The 13405-nt window shown below is 37.6% G+C and overlaps 2 protein-coding genes across 6 annotated transcripts in view; one reads left to right on the top strand and one right to left on the bottom strand.

Moving 5' to 3' along the window:
• nf1b (neurofibromin 1b) overlaps window positions 1-13405 on the bottom strand; it is an 82539-nt gene that overhangs the window by 28083 nt on the left and 41051 nt on the right. The window lies entirely within an intron of this gene.
• LOC307118747 (uncharacterized protein) lies at window positions 1594-9696 on the top strand. The gene is made up of 2 exons (XM_079804495.1): window positions 1594-1647; window positions 2561-9696. The coding sequence occupies exon 2, from the start codon at window positions 2582-2584 to the stop codon at window positions 9284-9286; it is 6705 nt and encodes a 2234-aa protein (XP_079660621.1). The 5' UTR covers window positions 1594-1647; window positions 2561-2581; the 3' UTR covers window positions 9287-9696.

Here is a 13405-nt window from a genome sequence, read left to right as displayed (position 1 = left end):
TAACGGTGGGTGCGTCAGACAGCGTTATGGGATGTACGGAGATGAGAATGGTATGTATGGACTCATCTAACTCTGGGGGATACAGTGAACAAGCTAAAGTCCCAAAAAAGTGGAGTGTTCCTTTAACTGTATCATATGTTATAAATATAAAAACTACACAATTTTAACCATGTATGTTAACTGAGTTTCTTTGTATGAGTGGCGCTCATTTGTTTTAGATTTTCTCCTCGAGAGGCTGCGCGAGCCTCAACATAACAACCTTGTCAGTTTGTTTTATATTATCCACTATCGATCGCCACTTACACTAACTGAATACAGAATCATTTTTGCACTTTGGTGATTGGTGAAGCGTTAATATCGAGCCCTGCACCTTAACTATTTTTCAATTGAATAAATGTTCCATATTTTAGTTCAATAATATTTATTGAATATTTTGAGGAAATCTTTTGGTTCTAAATACTATTTGTGCAATAATTATTGTCAATTAATGACCACTTAAAATATTTTTCTTTTTTCATATTTTTATTATTTATATTACAATTAGTGTAGTAATCAAGGTTAAAATAGAGAATTCCAATTCAAAGAGGCAAATTAGAGTAATTTTGTGGCTAGAAAAATAATATTTTTGATTTGTAATGCTATTACCCACTAGGTGCCTGTATGGCTCTTTAATAAAATACATGTATCTAGTCTAGTTGCTCAAAAAAGTATTGCAGATCATAACTGCTTACTTATTTTTAGGTTTTGCATTTTAATAAATATTTAGATATGATCAAACACTAGATTTCTTTAAAACGTTAATAACTTACATCCTAATATTTTTAATGATAATTGTATAAGCACACACAAGTGAATATTAATGAATACGAGCACATATAATTTAACCCAAGAAACGTTTAAAATAGTGCTATGGCAAACTTATTTTTCCTTAAATGTACAGTAGTCTATATACATATGAATTGATACGAATCAAGATCGAAAGCGATATTTGTTCCCATCACCCCCACCGCCCAAAAAAAAAATAAAAAATCTCACTCCAACCTGAACTTAAAAGTTGGCAACCCTGGTTATAGTCATAGCGGCACCAGCTGGTAGCAGGAATTGTGGCAAATACAAATTACTTTGATGTAGTCCTCCTATATTTACATACTTATGCATATTTCCCACTGTGCTATGTTTTCCTAAAGCCACCAGGCGGGGGTGGCACGGGTGCGAGGGCCCTTTCATCGCTGCTTGCAGCTTTAATTCAAGTTATATTCTCTGAAATCAATCAGATTCATCTAGCTTTGCTTCTCGAGTAAACTCAATTTGAAGTCAAAAACGGATCTAGAAATTGACTGTGCAGTTTTGTGTTTTTGAAAAAAAAAAAATTGTCTTTATACCTGTACAAGACTTTGAATCAACTTTGGTAACAATAAAATCAATTCAATCCACACAATTTAATTTTGCAGCATCACAGCACCGTGATAAAATACATCATTTTACAGCCACACCCAAAATTTCTGCTTTTCATTCACACTTAGTACGTTATCACGTGATCTAGCAGAACATATTCTCAGCCTGTTATAAATAGAAAAGCAGCAACCCATCCAGGACAGTTGATGAATGGATCGCCTCCTCTGTAGACACAGGAACAGCCTTGAAATGGTAAGACCCATTTTGTCAGAGAAACTTTAATATTTAAGAGTAATTCGTTTTTAAAAAATTCAGGTTAGAAAACTTTGCACGCAGCACTGAAGTATACACATCGTTCGGTAGTATTTAAAATTTTTTTTTATCATTATACTACATAAATATAATGCTGGGAACAGTGCTTCACTGAAGTATTTGCAACATTGACAATGGTTAAAAAAATAAATAAAAATAATTATAAATTATTATAAAGGTAGCACTTTATTTTACAGTCCTGCTCCTCATGTACTATGCATACTATGAACTTATTATAGTAATTGCAATAACTGGGTAATAACTAGGTACTAACCCTGAACCTACCCCTAAACCTAATCAACACCCATGTAGTTACCTTATATTACCCAGTACTTTTTTTAGACGCAAGTGCAGGTACTGTAAAGTCAAATGCAAACATTATAACATATACAGTAGTAATTAAACTAAAGCACAGTTGTTTGAACTTATGAGAATGGACAAAGTTATCGTATACGTACTGTATTACAGGAATAATCTCCCAGATAAACAATATTTTATTTGAAATATAAACTCTTTCAAACATCTAACAATATAATGCAAACGTTTAAAAAAATTCCCTTTCGGTAAAGTGATAAAATGTAAAATATTAAACATGGAGCTACTCAGAAGTTATATGTTGGACATTTTGTTGTCACTGAATTCACACACACATAAAGTAGTAAACTAATTAAACTAAAGCAAAGTTGTACAAAGTTTAATGGTTATGTGAATGGACAAAGTTATAGTATATGTACTGTATTACAGGGACAATCTCCTGGAGAAACAATGTTTTATATATAATATAAACCATTTAAAATATCCAAGATATAATGTAACTACTTTACAACTTACAACTGTTTTTCTCTCTTTCCAGTGATAAAATATCATATTTAACATGAAGCTATTCGGACATTGTTTGTTCTTTTTGCTGTCATTAAGTATCTCTTCGACCACAAACTCTGACCACACCAACGCAGAAGAAGAACTTGAGAGGAAGGGTGGAGATGGTGCGAAAAGGTCACGAGTGAGAAGACAGAACTTAAACCTACCAGATGCATTACTTTTACAAGAAAAGGCTTATGCTTTATATGTTTTATGGAGACTTTTGAATGAAGTTTCCAACAATACAAATGCCATTAGAACATCAACAATGAGACCAGAAAAAATAGAATCTATGACATCAGAAGGGCCAAAGAACACGGAGATCGTCTTCAAAGCAAAGGACAAACCATCTTCAGCTCCAACACAGGAACAGAGCACTCACTCCACTGGCATTACTGTTACAAATGACTCTACAGCTATGGCGTCTTTCCCCACTGACCCATCATCACCATATTTACAGAAAACAACTCAATCAGGAGATTCACGACTAGTCAAACAATCAACTCAACGACTCCAGACCACAATACAGAAAATACCAGAACCCAGTCAAGTTACAGATCAACACAAGCCTGATTCCACAACATTCAAAACCGTTGAGGAACCCTCAGATATCATGCATGAAGAAAGCACTCGTTCTCCAGCTACAGCTATGGCATACTTCCCAACACACTTACCGGAGTCACAGAAGACAACTCGATCAGGGGATTCCCTCCTAGTTGAACAATCAACCATGGCAAAACAGAAAATCATTGAATCCAGTCAATTTACAGAGCAACACATCTCTCATTCCAAAACATCTACAATCAAAATGTCAACCGAAGCAGTCAAGGAACCCTCCTCAGATATCATGCATGAAGAAAGCACTCGTTCTACAGGTACGAATGATTCTACAGTTGTAACGTCTTACCCCACTGAACTGCCACCACAAGAGTCAGAAAAATACACTCAGTCAGGAGCACCACTATTCACACAACAATCAACTCAACATCTCCAGCGCTCCAAGCAGGAAATTTCAAAACCTAGACAAGTCACAGATCAACACAACCCTGATTCCACAACATTGACAAAACAAATGTCCTCCAAAGCAGTGGCGGAACCTTCTTCAACTCTCATTCATGAACGAATTGATAATTTCACTGGTATTACTGATACAAAAAACTCTACAGTTATGGCATACTTCCCAACAAACTCACCGGACTCACAGAAGACAACTCAATCAGGAGATTCCCTCCTAGTTGAACAATCAACCATGGCAAAACAGAAAATCATTGAATACAGTCAATTTACAGAGCAACACATCTCTCATTCCAAAACATCTACAATCAAAATGTCAACCGAAGCAGTCAAGGAACCCTCCTCAGATATCATGCATGAAGAAAGCACTCGTTCTAAAGATACAAATGATTCTACAGCTGTAACGTCTTACCCCACTGAACTGCCACCACAAGAGTCAGAAAAATACACTCAGTCAGGAGCCCCACTATTCACACAACAATCAACTCAACATCTCCAGCGCTCCAAGCAGGAAATTTCAGAGTCTAGTCAAGTCACAGAGGAACACATCCCTGATTCACCAACGTTGACAATAAAATTCTCCTCCAAAGCAGTGGAGGAACCTTCTTCAACTCTCATTCATGAACGAATTGATAATTTCACTGCTATTACTGATACAAAAAACTCTACAGTTATGGCATACTTCCCAACAAACCCACCGGACTCACAGAAGATAACTCAATCAGGGGATTCCCTCCTAGTTGAACAATCAACCATGGCAAAACAGAAAATCATTGAATCCAGTCAATTTACAGAGGAACACATCTCTCATTCCAAAACATCAACAATCAAAATGTCAACCGAAGCAGTCAAGGAACCCTCCTCAGATATCATGCATGAAGAAAGCACTCATTCTACAAGTACGAATGATTCTACAGCTGTAACGTCTTACCCCACTGAACTGCCACCACAAGAGTCACAAAAATACAGTCAGTCAGGAGCACCACTATTCACACAACAATCAACTCAACATCTCCAGCGCTCCAAGCAGGAAATTTCAAAACCTAGACAAGTCACAGATCAACACATCCCTGATTCCACAACATTGACAAAACAAATGTCCTCCAAAGCAGTAGCGGAACCTTCTTCAACTCTCATTCATGAACAAATTGATAATTTCACTGGTATTACTGATACAAAAAACTCTACAGTTATGGCATACTTCCCAACAAACCCACCGGACTCACAGAAGATAACTCAATCAGGGGATTCCCTCCTAGTTGAACAATCAACCATGGCAAAACAGAAAATCATTGAATCCAGTCAATTCACAGAGGAACACATCTCTCATTCCAAAATATCTACAATCAAAATGTCAACCGAAGCAGTCAAGGAACCCTCCTCAGATATCATGCATGAAGTAAGCACTCATTCTACAGGTACGAACGATTCTACAGTTGTAACGTCTTACCCCACTGAACTGCCACCACAAGAGTCACAAAAATACACTCAGTCAGGAGCACCACTATTCACACAACAATCAACTCAACATCTCCAGCGCTCCAAGCAGGAAATTTCAGAGTCTAGTCAAGTCACAGAGGAACACATCCCTGATTCACCAACGTTGACAATAAAATTCTCCTCCAAAGCAGTGGAGGAACCTTCTTCAACTCTCATTCATGAACAGATTGATAATTTCACTGGTATTACTGATACAAAAAACTCTACAGTTATGGCATACTTCCCAACAATCCCACCGGACTCACAGAAGACAACTCAATCAGGGGATTCCCTCCTAGTTGAACAATCAACCATGGCAAAACAGAAAATCATTGAATCCAGTCAATTTACAGAGGAACATATCTCTCATTCCAAAACATCAACAATCAAAATGTCAACCGAAGCAGTCGAGGAACCCTCCTCAAATATCATGCATGAAGAAAGCACTCGTTCTACAGGTACGAATGATTCTACAGCTGTAACGTCTTACCCCACTGAACTGCCACCACAAGAGTCACAAAAATACACTCAGTCAGGAGCCCCACTATTCACACAACAATCAACTCAACATCTCCAGCACTCCAAGCAGGAAATTTCAAAACCTAGACAAGTCACAGTTCAACATAACCCTGATTCCACAACATTGACAAAACAAATGTCCTCCAAAGCAGTGGAGGAACCTTCTTCAACTCTCATTCATGAACGAATTGATTATTTCACTGGTATTACTGATACAAAAGACTATACAGCTACGGCATACTTCCCAAAAAACTTACCGGACTCACAGAAGACAACTCAATCAGGAGATTCCCTCCTAGTTGAACAATCAACCATGGCAAAACAGAAAATCATTGAATCCAGTCAATTTACAGAGGAAAACATCTCTCATTCCAAAACATCAACAATCAAAATGTCAACCGAAGCAGTCAAGGAACCCTCCTCAGATATCATGCATGAAGAAAGCACTCATTCTACAAGTACAAATGATTCTACAGCTGTAACGTCTTACCCCACTGAACTGCCACCACAAGAGTCACAAAAATACAGTCAGTCAGGAGCACCACTATTCACACAACAATCAACTCAACATCTCCAGCGCTCCAAGCAGGAAATTTCAAAACCTAGACAAGTCACAGATCAACACATCCCTGATTCCACAACATTGACAAAACAAATGTCCTCCAAAGCAGTAGCGGAACCTTCTTCAACTCTCATTCATGAACGAATTGATCATTTCACTGGTATTACTGATACAAAAAACTCTACACTTATGGCATACTTCCCAACAAACCCACCGGACTCACAGAAGATAACTCAATCAGGGGATTCCCTCATAGTTGAACAATCAACCATGGCAAAACAGAAAATCATTGTATCCAGTAAATTTACAGAGCAACACATCTCTCATTCCAAAACATCTACAATCAAAATGTCAACCGAAGCAGTCAAGGAACCCTCCTCAGATATCATGCATGAAGAAAGCAATCGTTCTACAGGTACAAATGATTCTACAGCTGTAACATCTTACCCCACTGAACTGCCACCACAAGAGTCAGAAAAATACACTCAATCAGGAGCCCCACTATTCACACAACAATCAACTCAACATCTCCAGCGCTCCAAGCAGGAAATTTCAGAGTCTAGTCAAGTCACAGAGGAACACATCCCTGATTCACCAACGTTGACAATACAATTCTCCTCCAAAGCAGTGGAGGAACCTTCTTCAACTCTCATTCATGAACAGATTGATAATTTCACTGGTATTACTGATACAAAAAACTCTACAGTTATGGCATACTTCCCAACAAACCCACCGGACTCACAGAAGATAACTCAATCAGGGGATTCCCTCCTAGTTGAACAATCAACCATGGCAAAACAGAAAATCATTGAATCCAGTCAATTTACAGAGGAACACATCTCTCATTCCAAAACATCTACAATCAAAATGTCAACCGAAGCAGTCAAGGAACCCTCCTCAGATATCATGCATGAAGAAAGCACTCGTTCTACAAGTACGAATGATTCTACAGCTGTAACGTCTTACCCCACTGAACTGCCACCACAAGAGTCACAAAAATACAGTCAGTCAGGAGCACCACTATTCACACAACAATCAACTCAACATCTCCAGCACTCCAAGCAGGAAATTTCAAAACCTAGACAAGTCACAGTTCAACACATCCCTGATGCCACAACATTGACAATCAAAATATCCTCCAAAGCAGCGGAGGAACCTTCTTCAACTATCATTCATGAACAAATTGACCATTTCACTGGTATTACAGCTATGGCATCTTTTCCAACACACTCACAGAAAACAACTCTATCAGAAGATTCCCAACTAGTTGAACAATCAAAACAGAAAATCACCGTACCCAGTCAAATTACAGAGCAACACATCCCTAATTCCAAAACATTCACAGTCAAAATTCCTTCCAAAGCAGTGGAGGAACACTCTTCAACTACCATACATGATCAAATTGCACGTTTTACTGGTATGACTGGTACAACAGATTCTACAGCTACAATGTCTTTCCAAACAGATCTAGCATCACAAGAGTCACAAAAAAACACTCAGTCGGGAGCACCACGACTACTCAAACAATCAACACAACATTTCCAGAGCCCCAAGAGCCACAAAATTCCAAAACCTAGTCAAGAATCTCGGCAATCCACTGCACTTATGTCCATCCCAGTCATAGCCACAGCATACAGAAATGAAAAGGAAACTCTACTACAGACTGCCATAAACTCACACATTACAAACCATGGCATACCTGTATCAACAAGGGGAAACAACAGCCTGCTACCCATTTTATTTCTACAAACAATGAAGCATGAACATCCAAGAAGAGACATCACTGGGATGGAGAAAGGCATTTCAAAACCCACTCTACCTGCAAGGACAAAAAACCCAACTTTAAGTTCATCAGCAGTCAAGCTTGAAATTCTAGAAACTGCTACATACACACATTCTGTAACTTTGCAAAATGGGAAGCCCAACCAGTTTGTGGTGGCCCCAAAAACTACGCCACCTGCATTCACATTGAAGCAACAAATCCAAGACTCCACTTCACTTCTGATAACAGAAGAGAGACCCATTTCACATCTCAATGGGTTCACGTCAGATACAGAACGCCACAAACCCACACCGGCAGAAGAGCCTACAAATCAACACACTGAACAAAATGCAAATAATACAGAAAAATCTTCTAGAGACAGTTTTATGCAACACTTTATGACAACAAAAACTCGCATATTAACATATGATTCATCAGTAAGCAGCAAAACAGCTTCCACATCACCTCTTCCTAGCCTGACTGAGGCCCGTTTAGTTGACTCAAAAGGACCGGTGGACATTTCTGTGCCGGCGAGCATTAGTCAACATGTTTCCACATCATCTGCTGCACCATGCAGAACCTCTCAGATGAATCCAAAAACACAATCACAGAGCACAACAAACAAATATCCAATCCATGGCACAATAATGTCCCATACAAGTGTGCATTTGTCTCAAACTATTCCAGTCTCCACAGAAAAGATCACTGTGACATTTGCTCCAAATCCAACACCTTCAGAAAAAGATACTCATACAACATCAGTCATGAGACATGGATTTCTAACATTAAGAACACAGGAAATTCCATTCTGGATATCAACAAAACGGTCCAAATTACACCCCATTGAAACAAAAGAGCCTCAATCAGACTTGACAAATCAAGAACCAACAACATACACAGTGGAAAAGGAAAATCACACCAATAATGATCTATTAACTGAGATGGACAAACCAACGCAAAGCACGATTGGGCACAAACTGAGCAAGAAGACTCGTACAGCTACAACAAAATTGTCAAAAACACAAAAGGTCTCACAAAATCCTAATAGATTACAAAAATCATCTGATACTGCAATAAAAGATGACATGCAAACAGGCAGAGGGATTTTTGGATTACTCTTCAGTCTTGGGAGCCTCATTTTGTTGATAATAATATTCTTGCTTTGGGTAGTATGGAGAAGTTGGCAGGCCTGGCACTGGAGGAACAACATTTGGGTGGCAGGTTCCCCTGTCCTGTGTGGAACATATCATTCAGTCTTGCAAAGCAGCAGTCCACACACTGCAATAGAGATGACGAAAGGGAACACCCAAAAGAATAAGCAGGAAAATCATGATGTTGATGAGAGTATCGCCCTCAAGCAACAACAAAAAGACCTTCATTAAACACAAGGATGCTAGCGAACACAACAAGGCACACTGTCGAATACCCTCAACTTTTTTAACTAAACAAATTCTGAATTAACAAATTCTACAGACTCCTCAGTGAGTCACAAACTTAAAGACAACACCATCGTGTCTTGCATATGCAAACAATTAACTTTACATGACTTAAATGAACAAATGAGAGATCATATTACATTATATAGAGATTGTGTGATTGTACTTTTTAAGGTCATTTCAGTGTTTTTATTAAATGATTTTAATAAAAAGGTTGTTATTTTTTGTATTTTAAGCAGTGGAAAGCGTAATAAAATGCCTTATGAACAAATGCTTTATTATAAGAAACTTTTTGTTTTGTTTATTAAAATTTCAACAAAACATGTCTAATCAACTAAATTCAATAAATGATTATGAAGTAGATTAAGCATTATATTAAGAATAATTGAGTCCTATGAAATTTCTCTTTTTATGATTTAATACAAAAATATTATCAAAAAACGGTGGTAATCAAATAAAAAGCAAAAAACGTTTATCCTTTTATTTTTTGGCAAAGTGCTGCAAAACTGAGATTTACTAAATTAAACCATGGATTAAATGGTTTATATATATATATATATATATATATATATATATATATATATATATATATATATATATATATATATATATATATATATATATATATATATATATATATATATATATATATATATATATATATATATATATATATATATATATATATATATATATACTTAAATAATTTTTAAATCATAATTTCTTCTAGTTACACCAAACTTTAATTTTTACGGGTTGTAGTGAAGACCTGTTTCAGAGTGTATTTGACAGGTTTTTATTCAAATAAAAATGCTCATTAGGCGTTCTCTCAGATCATGTCCAAATATGGTTTGTGAGCTGTCAAAAACACCCTGAGCATCACGTGTATTTGAGTATGTAGATGAAACGGCACTGCTCATTCACACAGAGACAGGACAGGCAGATAATATATTTATGGCAGTGTTTTGCATGTATATAGCAGTGTTTTACGCTATAATATTCACAGACCATGTCGCGATTTGATTTATTGTACAGCTCTATTTTCGATTTATTCATTCTTCCATCAGTTTGCGTGTTTTAAGTGACATCTGCTACATTATACTGTAAATTCAATTTTCATGACTGGATTCTGGGATTCCCTCTGCATCACAGAAATCATTCGGCCTTAAGTTATAAACATACCTTTATCTGCACAAGAGGGATGATGTTCTATATGTTTCCTCGTTTTGCAGCCATGTGGCATCCACAAATTGGATATCCAGGACAAAACCACGTTATTAATTTTTCTATATCCAAAGTGTTTCCATACTAGCCAGGGGAAAACAGAAACTACACAGAAAAACTACTCAATTACAGTAACCCAAGTAAATGTAATTCGCTACTTTCCACCTCTGATTTTAAGAAACAATAACCTGATTCATTAAAACAAACAAATTCTTGTTGAAAATGCTAACAGATTTTATTTATATACAATGGAAAGTTGACATGTGAAAAGATTATACTTCATGTGGCAATAACAATCTTTTTTGCCTCCGACTGGCTTTCTTTTCACATCCAAATCTACCTGGCTAACATACAAAACAGCAACAACACTAAAACAGTGTTAGATGAACATATCATTGAACTAAGGGAAGAATCTAGACAGCACATGTAAAATTAGAGCTGAGCGCAGATGGATTAAGCTAAACAGTCTGACTATGCCATTTCTGCATTATACACACAAACACATATCCAACAACATTCACTCACACAGCGAGCAAAGCTACATTAGTAGGCAGAGGATGTGGCATTACTGGGCAGCATTAGCAGGGTCGGAAAGAATGAAGCGATTGAGGAAGAAAGAGGGATAGAAGAGGAGAGAAAGATGGAGAGTGGCACTGAAAACGTTCTGTACCAGCGCTCTTTTGTTCAAAACGCACATACACACACACCTGCCAAAACATGATGGTGAGGAACTTTTAAATCAATTACCAAAAAGCGTGCTAAGAATCGTACTACACTTAACTAAGAACTGTTCTCTGATATCAGGGTTTTAAATTATGAATTTTATGTGCAGATTTTGTGGGAAAACCTGTATAGAATGGGTTTAAAAAGAGATAGTTCATCCAAAAATGTTTATTCTGTCATTAATTACTCAACCTCATGTCGTTCCAGAACCGGAAGACTTTTGTTCATCTTCGGAACACAACTGAACATATTTTTGGTGAAATCTGACTGCTTTCTGTACTCTCTATTGACAGGTACGCAACTACCACTTTGACACTTCAAAAAGTTTATAAAGAGATTGTAAAACGAATCCATATGAATTGAGTGGTTTAGCTTTAGATGATAAACTTTTATACACATGTAAACATTGATCAGCTAACATAAACAGAAGCTCAACTGAACCTGCTTGATAACAAACATCACTGGTTCTCGCGGAAGCTCGAACATGCTGCTTAACAAACGAGAATGAACCTCATTGGTTCTTGTGGAAGCTCAAACGTGCTCCATAACACGAGAACGAACCTCATTGGTTCTTGCGGAAGCTCAAACGTGCCGCGTAACACACTAGAATGAACCTCATTGGTTCTTGCGGAAGCTCAAACGTGCTGCATAACACGAGAATGAACCTCATTGGTTCTTGCGGAAGCTCAAACGTGCTGCATAACACGAGAATGAACCTTATTGGTTCTTGCAGAAGCTCATATGGGCTGCGTAACACACCAGAATGTACCTCACTGGTTCTCGCACATCAAGTGAACATGCTTGAGCTTTCATTTCCCACAACTGAGGTGTGAGTTGATTAAAGTTTATATGTGAATAAAAGCCTAAATTCAATCTGTTTATCATATAAAGCGATCAAGTCTCTTCAGAAAATTTGGACTAAACCGTTCAATTCATATGGATTCGTTTTACGATCTCTTTTATGAACTTTTTGAAGCGTCAAAGTGTCAGTTGCGTGGCTGTCAACAGAGGGACAGGAAGGTCTCAAATTTGTGTTTTCCAAAGATGAACGAAAGTCTTACGGGTTTGGAAAAACACGAGGGTGAGTAATTAATGACAGAATTTTAATTTTTGGGTAAACTATCCCTTTAAATGCAAATGATAGTACTGCACTTTTTGTGATAGCTGACAGCATAATCAGATTAACCTAACATAATATCAGATTTCATAAAAGCAAAACTGTGGATTTAATTATTGTGCTAATATTGAAGTTCAGTAGAGTTTATTCTAGTTGGAATTAGTATTTTTCATCAGACTCCATCCCAGGAATCTAAAACTCAAACAAAAACATCTTCAGATCCGAATTACAGGTTAAGTGTTGCTTAATGACTCAAAAAAGAAAGAAAGAAAGAAACCAGGAAGGAGAAGGGGGGGGGGGGGGGGGGGGGGGGGGGGGGTTGAGTGCAGAAAAGAAAAGAGAAAGCAGAGGAAATGGATGCTGAATGAGGGAATCCTAAAGAGGAAACAGAGATGTCAGCACTTCCTCCCTCCCTCCCTCCCTCCCTCTCTCTCTCTCTCTCTCTAGAGCAGAGCAGACTCTACTACAGTCACCCCTCCACTATCTTAGTAATCCCAGAAAGGGATCTTCACAGAGAAAGACTGGATTTGGACTTTGGTGCAGCATAAAGCACAGAAAAAATAGAAAATAAGAAATCAGAATCGTGCTGATCTAGGGCAAGCAGACAAAAAAGAGGTGAGAGATGGAGAGAAACTGAAAGACAGAAAGAGGACAGGAGAAAGGAGCACAGAGTGATGACAAGGAGAAGGTAAGTAATTCACAATGCAGCACTGTTTACCTGAAGAAATATTATACTCACAATCAGTTATTTACAGGTTCTGTGGCATGACATGAACAAGCATGTAAGCACATTATATACAAATGCTGTTTTTTGTCTAAGCACATGCTTAGAGAGTCGTGCAGAGCTAGGTGCAGGCAGATCTGCAGAGACACTGCATGAAGACCTTCAACATCTCTGCTGCATGTGTTTCAGAATGCATGCATTGACTAGCCTCACAACTGCAAACAAAAAAGGCAGAACACATGCATATACTTTAAAAATAAAAAAACTGAGATTATAA

The sequence above is a fragment of the Gobio gobio genome (genome assembly GCF_949357685.1).
Source record: "Gobio gobio genome assembly, chromosome: 22".
NCBI lineage: Eukaryota > Metazoa > Chordata > Actinopteri > Cypriniformes > Gobionidae > Gobio > Gobio gobio.
The sequence above is the reverse complement of the archived record's forward strand: the minus strand, read 5'-3'. Positions and strand labels throughout refer to the sequence as shown.